Source organism: Euprymna scolopes, chromosome 43 (genome assembly GCF_053919585.1).
Source record: "Euprymna scolopes isolate OS-2025 chromosome 43, ASM5391958v1, whole genome shotgun sequence".
Classification (NCBI taxonomy): Eukaryota; Metazoa; Mollusca; class Cephalopoda; order Sepiida; family Sepiolidae; genus Euprymna; species Euprymna scolopes.
Genome location: NC_136524.1, coordinates 16,854,801 through 16,876,209, shown reverse-complemented (window position 1 = coordinate 16,876,209; position 21,409 = coordinate 16,854,801). Strand labels below are relative to the sequence as shown.

General features: G+C 33.5%; 1 protein-coding gene across 4 annotated transcripts in view; it reads left to right on the top strand.

Annotated features, from left to right (window-relative positions):
• The window catches only part of LOC145268215 (steroid hormone receptor ERR2-like), a 274,707-nt gene that overhangs the window by 191,736 nt on the left and 61,562 nt on the right, over positions 1-21,409 (top strand). For all 4 annotated transcript variants that reach the window (XM_080123514.1, XM_080123515.1, XM_080123513.1 and 1 more), the window contains one exon: positions 11,540-11,713. In XM_080123514.1, coding sequence (XP_079979640.1) covers positions 11,540-11,713 — 174 coding nt within the window. The remainder of the gene's footprint in view (positions 1-11,539; positions 11,714-21,409) is intronic.

The following is a 21,409-nucleotide window of genomic DNA, read 5'->3' as shown; positions in this document are numbered from 1 at the left end:
TATTCAAAAATACAAGAAATCTACCTTCAGCATCCCAGTACAGACCATTCAGTCTCTGCTATGTCATGAGAAAGTTACTTGGATTTGTAATAAACCAATAGTCGACATTATTAGGTCTTTTATTTCTAATTGAAGCATGTGAGTAACTCTGGATGGTATCTCTTCATCCTTTTTTTCCTATGAAAATTCAGTTTTTTGTTTCTACCTATAATCTTCCTGAGAATATTCAGAAAATTAACATTTATGCTAATGATACCACTCTCTATCCTGGTATTGTTTTTTTGCCCATCTCCCTCAGATCAGTTGAAATATACAGCTAATCTAGAACTTGACTTGGGCTTAGTTGTAGACTGGCATACGAAATGGCTTATTTTGTTTAATCCTGTTATTGTGTCTTACAATCATGCCCTTTTTCTTCCTGAGATTCTCATTGATTGCTCTTTAGGAAAAAATTGACTCTGAAATTTCTTGGCTTTTCTTTTTCATCAAATCCTTCTTGAAGTACATATATTAGATCCATTGCTCTTTCTGTTTCTCATAAAATAGGTTCCCTTTATCACTTTAAATACTTTCTCATACTTAAGGCTATTTTTTATCTCTACAAATCAGGCCATGTATGGAATATTGTTGTCATATTTGGGCTGGTGAATTTCTGTTACATTTTAAGGTTCTTGATAAAGTGCAGCAACGTATCTGTAATTTGATTAGCCATCACACTTTTTATCTTTTTCTCTGCAATCTCTCTCTCACAGATGTGGTGTCGCTAGTCTCAGTCTTTTCTATAAATACTATTATGGCATGTGTTCTGGCTAGCTTATTTTTTGACTCTTTGGTTCTGATTCGTTTGGTGTGGTAGTCTCTATCAATTTGCTGTTGATACCTCATTATAATACAGCTTCCTATCAGTAGCTTCTTTCCGAGAATCATAGATGTGGAACTTCCTACTTGATGACTGTTTTCCTCTACTTATAACCTTGGTTTTTCAAGACCTAAGTTTAATGAGCATCTTCTGTCTTTGCAATAATTCATCTCTTGTTCTTGTTGGCCCCTTGCATTAAGTGGTCCACGCCTGTCTGGAGGGATTTCTATTGAAAAAAATTGGAGATGAAATTGTGCGTGCGTGCATATGCGTATGTGTGTATATATGTATATTTACTGCGACACTGGAAAATTATTAGGTTTGAATTTGGTATGGGATAGTCTTTTCTCAGTGGGGTAGATGGGGTTCCTTCGCCGTAGTGAAGGCAACCCATGTAGGAGAAGGAAAACTTTGACATAAAACCTGCAGCTGAAATAACTGCCAGTCATCTTGCTTCTGCTTGTCACTGTATCATAGTTTTTAAAACCTCGAGAGTGGTGTAAGTGAGGTACAAGCTTACATCACTTAAATCCAATGATGTACAAATGTCTTAAACTCTGCAGCCGTAGAAGCTGTCATTTAGAGTCCTATGGCATTGGAAGAGTGGTGACATATGTAGACTTAAGAGGTTGGAAATGCATAGTCACAAATTTACACGCGAGCAGCATCGCTATCTTGTCTTCATTGGCGGACAGATTTTGGTGGAGACCTCCATGGCTGAGCAACCTTGTTCAGGAAGAGCACTGCTCACCTATCTTTGGTAGGAAAGCGCTAGAAAATGTTTACATTGTCTGTCAACTCAAGTTGGTCAGCACCTACAACTCAGGGCTGTTCAGGAACAAAAATATGGGAAAGAGTAGCAAAACGTATGCTAAAATGCATTACAAATTAAACATTGCTTGTTGGAATATCAGAACTCTCTTAGATATTAACAAGTCAAGGCATCCAGAACAAAGAACAGTTCTAGTGACTAGAGAACTGAAGATACTAAATATTGATATAGCTTGTTCTATCAGAAACTTGCCTCCCTGAAGTAAAATATTTGATTGAGGTCAGATTAGAATACAATGTGTTCTAGGTTTGAAAGCCAAAGGATAAGCGTGTGAAAGTGGAGTGGGTTTTGCAATAAAATCAGCTTTTGTGGACAAGATCGAAAGACCTTCTGCTGTTACTGATAGAATCATGAAACTTAGACTTCCACTTTCATACGGTTGATTCATTTTGATTTTCTCTGTCTATGCTCCGACCATGCAAGGGAATGAAGAAGTCATCCTGGCTTTCTACAGAGCACTGTGAGGCAACATCATCGGTACTTAACAATGAAAAGTTCATAATTCTTGGTGATTGTAATGCTCGTGTTAGTAGGGACTAAGCGACATGGGATGTCTTGGGGTGTCACAGGATTGATGGAATGAACAGAGATAGGTTGTGGATATACATTTTCTCTCTATGATCAATTCTTATTCTCATTTATCCTTCATTCATACTATATTTACTAATTATTTGTTTTTAAGTTAATATCTGCTTAATATTCTAACTATAAAATAAAATTTAAAATTTAAGAAATGTATTAATAATTACTTCAATTTTATCTGCTTAAAACTTCCAAAAAATTTAATTTGTTTTTAATTAATCTTGATTCTTTTCTGATTCCATTTTTCGCTTCCTTTTATGTTTTTCTTATTTTCCCTCACTGGCTTAGAATATTAGACTTTGATATAGACTGACCTTTGGCCTTTATAAGCTTGTATTTTTTAAAATAAATAATTGATCATTTTTAATTTAATATATTTAATTATTTATCTATGAGTTGACGTATTTAAATTTTTCGCTTGTGAGCATTTATAAATATTTAATTTTAGAAAGTATCTTTAAATTTTTGTAAGCATTTTTAATTGAAAAATTCAAACTTATTTATTTGGTAATAAATTCAAACTTATTTATTTGGTAAATCTTTATAAAATATGTTTTTTAATTATATTGAGTACTTTTGAAAATAAGTTTACTCAATCAGAACATAAATATGAACTATAACTTTTAATTTTTCTTATTCCCTTGATACGTTTAAATTACATTACAATTGAAACAGATTTCATAAACGCCTTTTATTTATAGTTTAAGACTTATTTTAAAATTTATTTTGACTTTGGCCTTGTTTACATTTTTGATTTTTCCCTACATCTTTTCTCTTTTACTTCCCTTTCTTTTTCTTCCCTTTTCCTCTTCTTCTCTTTCAATTCTTCATATATTCTACATCCTTTCCCACCAGTCTATTATTTTTGTAGTTTTATTTCCTCACTTTTTCTATTTTTCCTTCCTTTTCTTTGCCTTTATTTTCATTTTTATTTGTTTTCTAAAGTTTTACAATCAATATATATTTGATTTTAGCTGAAATTTTTACAATTTCTATAAAATAACTTTTAATTTTTAGATGGACATGTATGACACATGACCCCTCTTCCCTCACATCCATCTGAAAAAATATTTTACTGATTTTTTTTATTTAAAAAAAAAATATTTGGAATATTATTAAGCACTACAATTTTTAAATACTGTTTCATTTTTTACGCACTACACTTATAATTTTTTGACTTGTGATTTATTTAATCAACAATTTCGCTGTTCAAATTCTGCCATTCAACTATGCTTGGGTTTATGTTTTCTGTTTTCCTCTACTGTTTTCTAACTCACATTTTCTAACATTTCTTCTATTTACGATTTTTTAAAAGTTTTTAAAATTTATGCAACCTACTAATTCTTTACTTCTATTTTGCTAGTTATTTCCTCTGATGAAAAAAGCCTAAATTTTTTAATCTTCATGAAATAAGGATAAAAAGAAATTGTTGCATTCTTTGTAATGTAAATTTCATTTATTTACATCAATTAATTTTTGTGGTATGTTAATGCTCTTTCTATAAATCGAGCATCTTATTATCAAGATAAAATCTAATATAAAATATTTACAGTTATACATATATTAAATAACGTTAGTAAGTATATATAATAATGTGTATTATATAATGTATGCCAGGTGATAGAAATGCTCAAAAGGTGTGTAAGATCATCAGAAAATATGTTGCCTTTTGCTGTCATCGGTGTAAGCATTTAGAAAAGGTAAAAATTTGCTATAACAACTGCAGTGAATATTGCTTCCAGTGATTTAAACTTTTAGGGATCAGGATGGAAGTTGCTTTGTGGAAAACTTTTCTTCACTTAAAAAAGCTTCATGTGCTGGCATTGCTTTGAAGACTTAGTAGTCGAACAATTGCAATGTTCGAACATGAGTCATCATTATATAATGTATCTTCTATAATCTGCGTTATATAATGCATATTATATGATACACCATATAATATGCATTATATAGCACGTATTATATCTGTGATATAATTTAATATTATACATATTATGTATTTTATTGTGTATGCATGTAAGTATGTATCTAAAAGCATATATGTGCTAAATCTTATTTTAAAATAAGCTAGCAGAGCTGAATTTGCATCATTTTTGGTATCTTGTTATTAGTTTCCCAACTGAAAGAATAATGGGGTCAGCCAAAAAGTATCATATTTCATTATCAGAATGATATGACTTCAACCCCAACTACTACTACTACTACCCCCCCCCCCGTTTACCATAGCAGACTCAATCAGAACATAAATAACTTGGCAGATGATCAATGGATCAATCACAGAAAAGAAATATGGCAGTGGGAAGTAGTTAAGCACTTAAGAGGCATTCTCTTTGGATGGTACTAAAGTACTTACCTTTTGAATGAAGGCAACAAAAACGTGTGCGTCGTCAACTATAGGGTTGCTTGTTAGTTAACTTCTGTGTATACTGTAAATAGGTCGGTTCACTTTTTTTTTCTTTAATTTTTCACACTTTCTCAGGGATGGTATAGCTCAAAGGCATGGCATTCTATACTATAGGCCACTTCATGGTGTAGCTGAAAATGCAAGGCTAGAGGCCTATTAACAAATGTTTGAGTTTCAGTGATTTTTGTTTTACATGTGTGTATCAACTATTGTTATATTGAGTGAATTTGACTTCTGCAGAGAGCCCACTAAGATCATGTTTTAGGATTACATGAAGTCCTCCACATATTCTTTAGACCTGAAATATTGCAGCTTTTCACTCAAGGCAGCAAAGCCCAGCAATTGCAGGTATAAAGTCGGTGAAGATTTGGCCTAAAACATACAAAGGAATGGTGATTGCACATACATAGAAATAATGCCACCACTTTCACTTCATAGATTGTGGTTTCATGCCTTTCATAATCTTGCTTATCATACACAGACACAATCAGATGACAAGAGCCAGCAGAACAACATCAGTCACCCAGCTGGCCAAGCATTTTGGTTAGGACTGTCTCAGATGAGGCCGAAACACCAAACAAGTGTGCCACAGAAATAGCAAGAAAGAGCCGGCAGAAATATACCGAGACCTTTCAACAAATGAACCTTAAAGAATGGGACCAACATTAGCGTGCAAAGTATTGGGGGGGGAGGGCTCTCAGGAATACATAGATAAAGGAGGTTCCTTGGACTGGCTCAAAAGGGGAGCCCTCCACCATGATCAGGAAAGGGTCATAATGGCTGCTCAAGACCAGTGATTGGTGACCAATGCATTCAAGAAGATAGCAGGGATCAGTAATGACAATAAATGCAGATTCTGCCATACAGAATTGGAAAGTGTTGGTGATCTGATATCAAGTTGCAAGGTTCTTCTAGGGGACGGCTACTATACTGCGAGACATGATGGAGTATGCAGGTACCTCCACTGGACCATCTGTAAAAAATTAAACATCCAGTGTAGCAGCAAGTCCTGGGAACATCAACCTGAAAGAACAGTTGGAAATGACTTATATACCATACTATGTAATCCCTACAGCCACCTACCTTGAAAATGCTGCTGAGAAACCTGACATAGTTATATGGAATAAGTCAGAGAGAGTTGCAACCTTGGTTGAAGTAAGTGTCCCTAATGATGGCGGTCTGAACAGAGCTGAAAGAGAGAAACAGACCAAATACCAAGGTCTCATGTATGATATGAAAAGAAACTGGAATCTTAAGGAGATATCGATCATACCAGTTATCATAGGTGCTACAGGGCTTATGAAGAAGAACCTGAAGTCCTACCTAACTAATATTCCTGGTGAACCAAGTGCAAAAGAGATCCAGACAATTGCACTTAAGGGAACAGTGAGGATACTAAAAAGAGCTCTCAGTTGGTTTCAATAAAAAAGCGGGGCAATGTTGGCAGCTGGTTTGGCTGCCCCATACCCAGCATTACAATCTTCAAAGGAAGAAAAATGAAAAAAATTTTTTTAAATGACAATGAATTCTGATATTGATGCTTGGAATTTCACAAGAACCCTGTTTGCTAGATAATTCTAACACCATCATGTTGCCACTGCCTCTACTGAAGTAGTGAAGAAAGATGAAGGGTGGGGGTATAGATAATGTACAAGTCATTTAAAATAACTTTCTTTGCTATACTATTGCCAAGAAAAGTGTAAAAAGCAATGCTTTTTTAATAATGATGGAATGAGAGATGACAAGAAAATAAAAAAGTGTAAAGGAGCTTTATAAAAAGGCAAGATAAACATTTATGTTAATAATTAAGGAGTATAGAAACTGGAGTTTGTTTACTTTCAGCAGCATCATAACTCTCACTTCCCTTACTTTGTCCTTTAGTCCTTGAATTCCATGATCGATTTTTCTGAAAAGTAGGAAAGAATTACTGTTTTGGGATTGGAATCTATCTATTTAATATTTACCATTGGCTAGTTAAATTAAATTGTCTGGATTTCATTAGATGATACACCAACAAATGAAATGTCATCATCACCATCATCATCAGCAGCAGCAGAAGACATGCATAGTTGTTCTTTCTTCTGTGGTGCCAAATAAAAATCACATTTATTTCTCTGTAGTTTTTGCAACTTTTTTGTCTTATGTGCCATCCTGTGCAGGAGTCCATGATCATTTGCAGATTAAATGCATGTTTTGGATTTTTATTTAATGAATTTGAGAATGCCTTATTTTGATTGGATTTGAACCTAACTGTGAAAGATATCCTCAATGTCACTTTTGGATATGTCAAGATGAAATCTCGATTGATTAAAATAAAATTAATGTTTCAATGTTTGAGAAGAGATTGCAGTGTCAAATATGAAATCATTCCAGTGCTATTCATTTCTTTCATGTGTCAAAAATGCATTTTATTTCATTATCTATTTTTGGCAAAGATTAATTTTTCTAAATTGGAAAAGATTTATTTGGATTATTGGATCTGTTCAAAGAAGATAATTCAGCTTTGAATTCTGAAAACTAACAATTAAATTCTGCTTTCAACAGGCCAAGCACTCTTTTTTGGCTCAGATATTTTTTTTCTCCAATTTTTGTAATAATAAGCAGATTGTATCCCTCCTTTTTCTTTTCTCTTACTTGATTGTAACAATATATTTACATTTTTGTAAAAAAATACTTCAATAAAAGAATATTTGTCATAAAAAATAAGTTTTTCAATTAAATCGATTTGAATCTTAAAAATCAAATTATTGTGATGTTGTTTCGTCATTAAATTATTGAACAAAATAGTTCTAAAACTATTACTACTTTGAAAAAAAGGCTTCTAGAGAGAGTTAGTAAAGATTTACATGATAAATGCAGGGAGTTAGAAACTGGCTACTTATGGTGTGCAAGTAAAAGAGAAGAGATCATTTAAGAAACTAAAATGCATTGTGTTGGATTTAACATCATAATTAACTTATTAGTTAAATAGGTTTTTAAAATTTAATTTTGTCTTATGCTATTATATTTTTTTATTTCAATAAATATTCAAGTAAACAAGTAAATAAATATCAAAGTTATGTTGACATGATACACACATGCACACACATATGAACATATCTGTATGGCGAAGTCATTTAAGGAATGAATGTTTCAAGGTCATGTAAAAGACAAACCTCAGCAGCTTTTACCTCTCAATATATTTTGTATATTTTTAGCTGTATTATTTTCTCTTTTGAATTATCTTTTTAGAGATGATTTTTGTCTTATAACAATATAGTTGTGTTAAATGAGGTATTTTTAATGTTCATGTCAGTAAGCAGTAATATCTTTGTAAATATGTGTATGCTTGTGCAAATATATTTGTATGTATATGTGTATGTTTTTTCAGTTTCTCTGATGTGCGTGTGCGTGCGTGCCAGCCATCTATGTTTTTACAAATATTCATGGTGAAGGGAGAGAAGAGGATAGATCTACATTTGTTGTTGTATATGTGTGAATATTTAGATTCCCTTGGACCAACCAATTAATCATGTCGAATAAATATTATATGTTGGTATTAAATAATCACAAATAAAAGGTTTATGCCATAAACTAGACAAACAAACTAGTTTATGAATTGTTTTCAATAAAAAAATATTGTTTTTCAATGTTAAATAACCCAAAAGGTGTGTATATTATTCTATAACATTGCAATTTCAAGTTGAATGTGTGAATATAGGTGGGATTGTATTTTTTTTTTCTTTAATGAATCATTGCCTATCAAGTCCAAAAGTCCCTCAAGGATAGGGGTTAATGATATGAATAATTATCATGTGAATGATAAAAAATATTATAAGCAAGTTAAAAGTTAATCGAATGAACAAAGTGTGCTTACTTATAGGGAGGGTTGATAGTCCCACTGTAATACATTTTCAAAAAATAGGATGCTCTTGGAAAAAAAAATGTGCCCTTTTTTTTATTCATATAAATTTTATTTGATCTCAGACACACATAAAAAGGAAAATCACTGATAAAGTGAAAAAGAGTGACTTGAATAAAACCTCCCCAAATATGGCAGCAGTACTCCCTTTTAGGACATATCTGACTTATAGGTTGAACATTGCATCAAGAATCAGATACTTTCTGGAATAATCCACCATTTTTTTTTTCATCAAATTTAGCAAATATTTTGCACATTTGTTCTATTTTGGTGCCACTTTTGTACCATCTGACAGCTGTTTTAAATCAATAAATATCTCATTCTAAAATTAGTGTACCTACTATTTTATTTATATTTCTCTCTGATATAATCATATAAGTGATAAGTATGTTATATATTTGAATGATTGATCTTATATATAAATTAAAATAACAATTAAAAAATAAATTAACAGTATAAATATAAACTAACAATTAAAAAAATAAATTAACAGTATAAATATAAATTAACAATTAAAAAAATAAATTAACTGTTGAAAAAAATCACTACTTGATCTTACACTCTACATCACTGAAACAGGTCAAATAAACACCAATTTCTTTAGGAAACCTGTCTGCCAGGACATTTTCATAAACTACAAGTCAGCACTCCCTACCCAAGCAAAGATAGGCTATGCTAGAAATGAAACAAACTGCATTCATAGCATGTGTACAAATAAAATGGACACGATCATCTCCATTAGAAAATTTCAACAAGCAAAATGGATACCCCACAAAAACTCTACAGCACATTAGAACATCTAGCAGAAAACAACCGCATATATGATCTAACATATGCTTTCTCAAAATACCACATTTTAATGATAGGATAACAACAGCCATTTGCAAAGAACATTTAGACACACAATTCACACACAATGGTCAAACATTAAGACAACACCTATCTAAAACCAAAACTACACCAATGAACAAACCATGTTCATTATCTGCTCCATAAAAACACAGGATTATGCGAATGCACATATTCAGTGTATCAAATCCATATGCAATGAGTTGTACATTGGAAGTGCAATTAGGCCGTTGCATGTTCGAATCAAAGAACACATTACCACCTTATCTTTTTACCAATACATATCCCACAGACACACAACCAATAAAAATAAAATTGTTAAAATACTAGCAACTGAAAGGAATCAAGGAAATCTCAGATTAAAAGAATCGATATTGACAGAAAAATTAAAACCAAAAGTTAATAATAAAACAGAAATATCCAACATCTTCCTAATAAAGACACAAGCAGATTAATAACTTTCCTTGGACGGAGTTGCAGAATTATTTGCCTTAGATAAGAAAACTTAGAATTACTTCCCTTAGATTAGAAAATATTATTAAAAAAAACAAAAAAAAAAAACAGAATTACCGGTGCAAGTCTATAAATGGTCCACAAGTAATCTTTTTTACTATAAAAATCTGAAAAAAATCTTTATAATGTACGTACTTGTCACTGCATGAAAATGTCATATTCCAAAAATCACGTAAATCGATCAAGTAGTTTTTTTTTTTATTTAAGAAAATCAAATATTATGAGACATTTTATCAAAGAAAAACTTTCCAGCATCTTGTTTTTGAATGATACACTGCTAGCGACACCTGTTGGCAATGTTGGGAATATAAGATCGGCAAGTGGGCAGACAATCGACTTTTCACACTATAGAAAAAAAAAAACTTGGAAAATTAAGACATTTATAAGTTTTTGAAGATGTTAAAAATGAAAATAACGTTTAAAATTCCAGCAAACGAGTAGTTCCCAAGATATGAAGAAATGTTAGTTTAAAGAAAGTGGGGTATCACTTTTGTATAATAATTTAACATATAATGATCACCCACTTTATGGCCACCACTAGTGTAAAACTTGAATTTACGTCGCTAAATACACATTTGCCGAATTTTTGTTGGAGAAGCATCAACGTGTGGGTGTTCAATTTACGTAAAATTCTTCATATCTTGGAAACTACTAAGTTTTTGAGGATGTTGAAAACGAAAATAACGTTTAAAATTCCAGCAAACGAGTAGTTTCCAAGATATGAAGAATTTTACGTAAATTGAACACCCACACGTTGATGCTTCTCCAACAAAAATTCGGCAAATGTGTATTTAGCGGCGTAAATTCAAGTTTTACACTAGTGGTGGCCATAAAGTGGGTGATCATTATATGTTAAATTATTATACAAAAGTGATACCCCACTTTCTTTAAACTAACATTTCTTCATGTCATGGAAACTACTCGTTTGCTGGAATTTTAAACGTGATTTTCGTTTTTAACATCCTCAAAAACTTATAAATGTCTTAATTTTCCAAGTTTTTTTTTTCTATAGTGTGAAAAGTCGATTGTCTGCCCACTTGCCGATCTTATATTCTCAACATTGCCAACAGGTGTCGCTAGCAGTGTATCATTCAAAAACAAGATGGCGGGAAGTTTTTCTTTGATAAAATGTCTCATAATATTTGATTTTCTTAAATAATAAAAAAAAACTACTTGATCGATTTACGTGATTTTTGGAATATGACATTTTCATGCAGTGACAAGTACGTACATTATAAAGATTTTTTTCAGATTTTTATAGTAAAAAAGATTACTAGTGGACCATTTATAGACATGCACCGAATTACCTCCCAAAAAGGTATTTTTAAACTTTAAAAAATAGCATTTCAAAACAAAATCAAAACATAACAGCCAATTTAAATGAATCCAAAAGCAGTGGCGTAAAGAATGGATATAAATTTCCTACCATCTACAGTCAGATAAATAAATGAATATTTATTGAAAACTATTGAATTATTTATCATAGTTTATTTATTTATCTGTTTATAATGACTAGATAATTCCTGCATTGACAAGCCTTCAAACAACTTTTACATTAATTTTTATTTTTTCTATTTTTTATTTGTTAAATTCTTGCAGGTTCCGACAGTAAAATTATGGAGTCTCTCCTTGCGATAGAGGCACAACTGGATAAACTGTATGCATCCCCTGATCCTGAAATTCCCGAAAATGAGGTTAAATTTATGTCCATTGTTTCAGACCTTGCAGACCGTGAACTGGTTGTCACTATCAGCTGGGCAAAACAGGTGCCAGGTGAGGAAACAAGATACTCCCTCCCCCTGCACGCACGCACGCACGCACACACACACACACACACACACACACACACACACACACATCTTCATCTTTATCATTTACATCTCCATCTTTTAGTCCTTTTTATTTTTTTATTTTTCTTTGTTATGTACTTTCTATTGATGCAACTGAATTGAATAGAATTTAATTAAAAATAAATTAAATTCAAAATTAATTAAATTATAAATAAATTAAATTTATATTCCTATAAATTTGTTGTTTTTTTTTTTGTGTATTTATATTAAAACCCCTTTTTTCTATTTATTTAAAAAGAAAATACAACTTTGTTATTTATAGGTCATGGAATTGCATTCATCTGCAAAAGATCTAGCTAATTTGCATATTCTTTTAAGCGTTCATTTTAATTAATTCCTTATTAGTTTTTTCGGTTTTCTTATAAGACTAGTGGGGTTGCCATGTGTTGCCTGGGTGTTTGGAGGTGTAAAAGAAAAAGATTTTTGGTAGGTAGGTAGGCTCGAACCCAAAGCCTTGAGGCGAATAGCCTGATAACTTATCTCAACGCTATGAGGGCAGCAGATTTGAAAATGGTTGAAATTAAACTATTAAAAAGTTAACTGACAGGTGCATAAATTTTATGAGGTTAAACATCACGCCATAGGGTAATGAAATCCCGCACTTAACTTTGGCTGCAAGCTGTGTTTGTTTCCACAAGATGTTGGGAAAAACCAGCTCTCCATAAAAAGGGGAGTGTCTAAATGAATATTTTGCCCGCATTGATCAAAGTTCATTGCTTTTTTGGACGTCCCTGGTATGAGTGCCAGCGAGCTTGTTTTGCTACAGATTCAGTTTCGCTTTTATACTGAAAAGCCAAACATGTAGAGAGTAAAAAATATTGCGAAAATAGCATGTAAAAGTCACTCAAATAAAAGATACACTCAACCTCCTTTCGTAAATCATAGATATTATAATCTATGTAGTATATAAAAAGTTCTAAGAAACAGTGAGCGCTCCCCCCTCCAAAAGCCTTTGCCGGGCATACAAAAAACAATTGCCTTTTATATATATAGATGATAATCTTTAGTTAACTATTCATGTAAATATTCTACATGATTTATACTTGCGTAAAAAGTTATAGTAAACACAAACCTATTTCTACATATATATCTATGTATGTATATATATATATATATATATGTGTGTGGCATCCGTTAGTCGAAACGACTATGGATCAGCGCCGTATTAAGATGTTGCCTGTATGCATCCTTTTGTGTGACTGTAGAGACTAATTCTTGATTTGCATAGTCTGCCACAGCCTTGACATACGAAGGTTGTTATGTAATTTGCTGCTTCGTCCGGCTGTTCCACCTGTACACTCGCTCTTCTCCTAGCTCTCCTTGCAGCGTTTTCAACATGGAGGGTCCTCTCGCTGATGATAATCCCCTGGCGTATCATTTTCCTCCAGGCAGTTCTGTCAGCTGCAGAGGCTTCCCATGTATTCCTGTCCACCGAGAGAGCCTTCATGTCACGCTTGCAGACATCCCTGTAGCGAAGATGGGGTCGCCCCCTCTTTCTTGAGCCTGAGGCAAGCTCGCCATAGAGAAGGTCTTTAGGGATGCGCCCATCATCCATCCTGCGCACATGGCCCAGCCAGCGAAGACGTCGCTCACGCAGTAGGGAGTAAATGGATGGGATGCCCGCTCTCTGCAGAACATGTATTACTCGCTCTGTCCTGCCATGTGATACCAAGTATCCTACGTATACACCTCATATGGAAGACCTGGAGTTTCCTCTCTTGTGTTGAGTATGTAGTCCAGGATTCACTCCCATACAGTAGAACACTGAGAATGCACGCTCTGTAGACGGTCATCTTGGTGGAGGTGGTAAGGTGCCTGTTTTCCCAGACTCTTTTAGTTAGTTTAGAGAGGGTTGTGGATGCCTTTCCAATCCTTTTGTTTAGCTCCACGTCCAATGAGAGGATGTCTGAAGCAGTGGAGCCTAGATATTGAAACTGGCGTACGACCTCTAGTGGTGTGCCTTGGATTGTGATGCTGGGTGGAGAGGCGGTTGCTTGTCCCATGACTTGGGTTTTCTTCTGGCTGATGGTGAGACCGAACAGGCTGCAAGCATTAGCAAAGCTGTCCATCAGTCTTTGAAGACCATCTTCCTGGTGCGATGCTATAGCTGCATCATCGGCAAACAGCATGTCTCTTATCCGAACTGTCCTGGTCTTTGTCCTGGAGCGGAGTCTGGCGATGTTGAAGAGACCACCATCTGACCTGGAGTGCAAGCAGATACCATCCGTTGTGTTCTTGAAAGCATGCTTCAGGAGTAGGGAGAAGAAGATGCCGAAGAGTGTTGGGGCCAACACAACCCTGTTTGACACCACTCCTCACCCCGAACTCAGCAGACATGCCACCGTTAAATTGCACAGTGCTCCTTATGCCATCATGAAAGGATCTTATGATGCTAAGGAGTTTTGGTGGGCATCCGATCAGTGGGAGAATTTTGAATAGTCCATCTCTGCTCACGAGATCGAATGCCTTGGTCAGGTCTATGAAGGCAACATACAGAGGCTGGTTTTGCTCTCTGCACTTCTCTTGCAGTTGGCGTAGGGAGAAGATCATATCGATTGTTGATCTCTCTGAACGAAAGCCGCATTGAGATTCTGGGTAGATTCGGTCGGCAAGAACGTGTAGTCGCAGTAATACTATACATGCGAATAACTTGCCAACGAAACTCAACAGTGAGATACCGCGGTAGTTGTTGCAGTCACCGCGGTCCCCTTTGTGTTTGTAGAGAGTGATGATATTTGCGTCTCTCATGCCCTGAGGCACTGAGCCTTTTCTCCAACACTGTATCAGAAGACTATGGAGGGGCTCAAGCAGACTAGCCTTTCCACTTTTTAAGACCTCTGCTGGAATATAGTCCTTTCCTGAGGCTTTTCCTGATGGCAGTCTGTCTATTGCACAGGATAGTTCTTCTATAGAAGGCTCCTCATCGAGCTCATGCATCAGCGGTAGATGATCAATGGCATCCAGGGCGGACTGATGTACCATGTTTTCCCTGGAGTAAAGCTCGGAGTAGTGTTCAACCCATCTGTCTAGCTGTTTAACTTTGTCTAGTATGGGTTCACCCGATTTAGACTTCAGTGAAGCAGTTTTGTTAATTATGGGTCCTGTAGCTCTCCTGATCCCGTTATACATATTTTTTATATTTCCTGTATCAGCTGCATGCTGGATAGACTTGGAGAGCTCCATCCAGTAGTTGTTTGCAGCTTCTCTTACAGCCTTTTGAACTGCCCTTTTGGAAAGCCTCAGTGCAGCCAGCGATGTAGGAGATGGGTTGGCCTTGTATGAGAGCAAGGACAAACGCTTTGCCTCAATCAGAGGGTTGAGGGTAGCAGAGTTGGCATCATACCAGTCATTTCGTTTGCTACCTGTCCTCCTCCCAAAGACTTTGAGAGCTGTAGAGTGGATGGCATTTTTCAGTGTTTCCCACTGTTCAGATGCAGTCCGGGTGTTATCTCCTTTGAAGGTGGAGGTTAACATCTCGTTGAATTTCGCATTGCGATCTGAGTGTTTCATATATATATTCATATATATATATATATATATATATATATATATATACCAAACCCCTATGTCAGTTTTTTATCTACAGATATGAAACTTAATATATAGGTTATTCAAACCCATACAAAATATTTTATTTGGGTTTTTAGCCCAGGAAAATCGATGCAAAAGTGTAAAAATTAAATAAATACCAGGTGAAGGTTGAACAATGGCATTACAAATATGTATGCATAACGTAATAGCTATTGGTTCATGTTTGAATTTTTAGCCTTGCAACAAACATTTCTTCATAGCTGAGGCATTAAAGGAAAAAGTAAATAGTAAGCTAAATGTTTTGGTTTTGATTCTCAGTAGTGGCGCACAAGTCATTTTTTTTAACTTTTTAAATTCATCACTATATATTGAGTCCAATGTAATATAATAAATGCAAAATCTGCATTAATTAAAATATCATATTTACAACCGGCAATGCTAGTTAAAAATGAATTAAATTAAAAATAAATTAAATTATAAAAAATTAAATTAAAAAAATAAATTATAAATAAATCAAATAAAAAATAAATCAACTTTAAATAATATTCCTAAACAGAAAAATCAAAGCAATTCTATTACTAATAACTATTAATAAGGTATTGCTAATTATTAAAATAGATTTTCTTTAATGTAATATGCAAACAAAATAACTTTTTAATGTAGATTTTTCTTTAATAAATAGCAAATATATATATATATATATATAGATAGATAGATAGAAGAATTATGCTGGAATGAAAGTGTATAAAAGTCCGTTTTCAGTTTATTAAACTATAGAAATGAAATAGACAACAACTAAATACATAGACTAAACTTTCCGATAAAAATATATATAAGAAAAATATAATGAAATAAATAAAAAATTAAAGTAACACCTAAAATTGGAAAAGTATTCCAGGTACACATGCATTAAAATAACGTCATTCATATATATATATATATATATATATATATATATATATATATATATATACTAGCATGGATACCCAGCGTTGTTTGGGTTGATATGAAGTTGTTTGGAACACACCTGCTATACTAATCATTTTCATCATGGGAAACAATAATTCCAAAAATAAAAGAACGGATAAAAATATGTAAATGTAATCGCTCAAAAAAAGGAAGAAGTATGTGATACCCTCTCCACCAAATATTTTGTCAGAAGAGATACAACGAGAAGAAACTATTCTCCGGATATTGAGCACTGGAAAGAACCCCCCCCACCGCCCCCACAAAAAAAATATAATTAAAAATAAATCATTACAACTTTTGTTTCAATAGAAATAGCAGCAAATACACATTCGATCACAAAAAAAAAAATAGCCAAGTAGGCAGAACCCTAAAAAAAAAAATGAAGATCTACCAAAAATTAATTCCCAAAACAATTAAATGAAATAGGGATTACATTAGAAACATAAATGAGTCGGAAAAAATTTTTACCAGAAAAATCTGAAAAAAATCTTTATAATGTACGTACTTGTCACTGCATGAAGATGTCATATTCCAAAAATCACGTAAATCGATCAAGTAGTTTTTTTTTATTTAAGAAAATCAAATGTTATCACACGCTTTATCAAAGATTTGCTCCACACCATCTTGTTTGAGGGTTAACGACACTGACGACACCTGGCGGAAATATGGTGAAAATATGGGATCAACAAGGGCAGACCATCAACTTTTTTTTTTTTTCTTAAATGTCGAAAACACTTTTTTTTATAATACAAATAAAAAATAATAACTTAGCGACTTCTTTTTCTAACAAGAATGTCTAAAACAGTTTTTTTTTTAAATAGACTATATTAATCAAACATGAAAAACAAAATGTCGAAAACGCTTTTTTTTTTATCTATAAAAACAGAGATGTGTGTGCCACAGACGATTTCTGATTGGTTAATCCAATAATCACATCTAAAAAACTATGGTTCGTACGCTCTTAACTTTACCATAAAATATTATGGCTTTATTTATTGTCCATCTTGGAAGGGTTTAATTTTTTCCTAACTTGTTATTTACAAATTACAAAAATACGAAACTTACACAATCTAACAATCCAACCTCCGACATCACGTCCGCCATTCTGGCTCTAGCCGCACACACGTACACACAACACGAAAACAAACGCTGTTCTACCCAGCACACGCACACACACACACACACACACGTTCACTACCGTCTACTTTAAAACATGTTCTTTTGAAGAGACGATTTTTTTAAGCTGTTGACACACATGTTTTGAAAATCTAGCAAAAATTAATTTTCCTGAAATTTTTCAATATTTAAAAATAAATTATGCCGGCTGATAAAATTTTAAAACTTTTTTTTTAAGCTAGAAAGATAAAATTTAAAAATACTTATTTTTATATATATATATATATATATATATATATATATATATATATATATATGAAACTAAACTAAAAAAAAAACGCGCATTCACTCGTGGTCTTAAATTCATTTCGGGTTTGTATTACTGTACACATAGATTCGAAAAAGTTGTCAAAAAACAAATATATAACAAATAAATGTTATCAAAGGCAAAATAAGTTACTTTTCTACCAAACTGGATATATTTTTCGTGTTTTTATTCAATGTGACATATTTATTCAGCTCGAAAAACGGGTTTGTATTACTGTACACATAGATTCGAAAAAGTTGTCAAAAAACAAATATATAACAAATAAATGTTATCAAAGGCAAGATAAGTTACTTTTCTACCATACTGGATATATTTTTCGTGTTTTTATTCAATGTAACATGTTTATTCAGCTCGAAAACCATACAGTGTTTAGCGATGTATTGGAAAATTCAAAATGGCGGCCGATTCTCTCTTTAACACGGTAAGTTTGGAAAAAGGTGTAATAAATAATAAACTAGACAAAATACTGTTAGAAATTCACTCAATATATGTTACCGTGACATAACTTGACATATATTCGGTGGTTTTTAATAGTATTTTGTCTAGTTTATTATTTATAACACCCTTTCCTGAACTTACTGTGTTAACGAGAGAATCAGCCGCCATCTTGAATTTTCCAATACATCGGTAAACACTGTATGCTTTTCGAGCTGAATAAACATGTTAAATTGAATAAAAACACGAAAATTATATCCAGTTTGGTAGAAAAGTAACTTATCTTTCCTTTGATAACATTTATTTGTTATATATTTGTTTTTTGACAACTTTTTCGAATCTATGTGTACAGTAATACAAACCCACATTCATTTTGATTTAAAAAAAACATTTTGATTAAAAAAATAGTTTAATTTTAATATTTGTTTATTGTCTTAACTCATATAAAATGTTTTGCTTGTGTTCTGCTTCAAATATTCATAATCTTACATGCATAATTTTCATTTAATTATATTAAATAAACTTCAAGTTTACTACAAATCAAATCGTGTTCCTTCACTTTTTAAAATGTAATTTATAAGTAATTAACGAACGCATTCTAATCTTTAAAATCTATAATACAACGAAATATTCAATTGCTTATAATACTTAAACAAACAACTTGTGTTTTTTTTATTATTTTTTATTATTAATATTAGATGAGTTTCAGTATAAATCATCGTGTTCTTTATTTCAATCCAATTTTGAAGTTTTGTAACGCTGTCTGTAAAAATTACTGTTGATTATTGACAGTCTAAGAGTTCCACATATCTTGCTTGTTGGTTGTTGGGACCTCGGCGATGACGTCATTTTTTCAGCTGGCCGGCCATCTTTATAACGAAGGCCACGCCACCATCCCCCCACCAAAAGGGGAAGCCTGGCATTTTCTCACCCGAAAGGGGGGAGCTTGGCAGTTTCTTCCCCCAAAGGAGGGAGCCGGTGTCCCCCTCCAAGTCCAAGGGTGGGGGAGGGGGGGCGAAGAGGCCAGGAGGAGGTGACTTTTTTCTTGGGGGGGGGGGGGCCTCCAGGCACCCTCCTCCCTGAAGGTGGGGTTGGGGATTATCTCTCCCTGAAGGGGGGAGGCCGGCACCAAGCATGTAAATCCAGAGGGGTGACTTTTTTTGTTACCCCTCGGAGTGGGAAGGGGGCCGATCACCCAGGCAACGCCGGGTAACCCCTGCTAGTATATAATACAAAAATTTGATTTTCTTCCAAAAAAATACTTGATTGATTTATCTTTTATATTTTCATCTAAGTTTTTCATGTTCGCTTATTAAAGTCTGTTTTTAAACGAAAAAATAAAACAGGGTTTTCAACATTCTCTTTTAATAAAGAAGTCAATTTATTTATTAAATAAGTTATTTTATTATTTGTATTATAAAAAAAGTGTTTTCGACATTTAAGAAAAAAAAATTTTTTTTAAGTCGATGGTCTGCCCTTGTTAATCGCATATTTCCACCAGGTGTCGTCAGTGTCGTTAACCCTCAAACAAAATGGTGTGGAGCAAATCTTTGATAAAGCGTGTGATAACATTTGATTTTCTTAAATAAAAAAAAAAACTACTTGATCGATTTATGTGATTTTTGGAATATGACATCTTCATGCAGTGACAAGTACGTACATTATAAAGATTTTTTTCAACCCAAAACCCTGAGGCGAAGTTTGAAAATAAAATCGGCCAGCCAGAATAAGTTAGTGAAAGATGTTTGAATTCATTTAAGAACCAAATTGACAGGTGCGTGGCCGGAAGTCATCGAGCGTTACGATGACGATGTTGGTTTGTTTGTTATAAGCGAAGTAAAAAAGAAAACAACGTTAACACTAAGCGGGAAAAAAAATACAAAACAAACTAATGTAAGGCAAACGAACGATGAAAACAGAAAAACGAACACGTGGAAAATTGCTTAAATAAGCCTGTTTCGATATTAAAATTTTAAAAAATTGAAAAAAAAAAATATCACACCACGATTCGAACCCAAAACGTTTAGATAATGGACCAAGGCCTTAACCAACTGAGCTAAGACAACGTTCACGAAATTTGTTCGGTTTTTCAACTATTTAAAGTAAATCAGGTCACGATGTCATCTGACGCATGCGTAGAATTGGTCATTATCACGAGAGGACCATTTTTGTTGACCCCCCCCTCCCCTGTCGAAAATTGTCGATTTTGGGGTGAAAAAGTTAACGGTTTTGGCCAATTTTTCGATATTTTTCGAGCAAAGGATGGAGCTTCGATGTGATACCGAGTTTGTGAATTTTCGTTGCGTCTGTCAAAAGTTTTTAGCAGACATCCAAACATACACACAAACATATATACATACATACATTTTCGCTTTTATGTATATAGATAGATAAACGCAACCCTCCTTCTTAATGGGTAAATATGAATGCATATGCTAATCCTGTTAAAATAGTAAAATTCTTATTTAATTACCCATTTTAAACAAGATAACTATTCCGTACTTTCATAAAATCTCTACAGTAAATCATTTTTCTGGGACACTGGTAGCTAGTATATATTATTTATTTAAAAACTATACATTACAGATTCCAGAGATGTACGATGGTTTCATTGATACAAGTAGGTCTTTACTATTCAGAAAAGACCTTCGCAAACAATTTCAAATAGTCAGCATTTCAATGAAAGAAGATGGAAAAATAATTTGTATTTTAACTTTTGCATTCTTACGATCAAGCATTTTATTGCTTCTTTTTAACATATCCTCACACACACACACACTGGGCACAACCAGTGTAAGTTGGAAAGATATGAAGACCTACGAGAAGAATGTGTCAGAAATGGCTGGAAAACCATTGTATTTCCTATTGAAGTCGGATGCTGGGGTTTTATTGCAAACTCAACCCCCTCTCTCTTCCTCTCTCTCTCTATCCATCTCTCCCTTTCCCTCTCTCAATCTATCATTCTCTCTATATCACCCTCTCCATCTCTCTTTGAGCCCCTTTCTCTATCTCTCTCTCCTTTCCTCTGTCTCGCCCTCTCTGTTTCTAACTCTCCCCTCTCTCTGTCTATCAATCCCTTTATCTCTCTATCTCTATTTTTTTTTTTTTTTTTTTTACAAAGGCATCACCACATTATCAAGGCCCAGAGGCCACTCAAGGATAAGGGTTAAAGAGTGTACAGTAGAAATTGGTCAATATAGTAATCATTAGTAATGAAAATTTGGTAAATTTAATAACTTA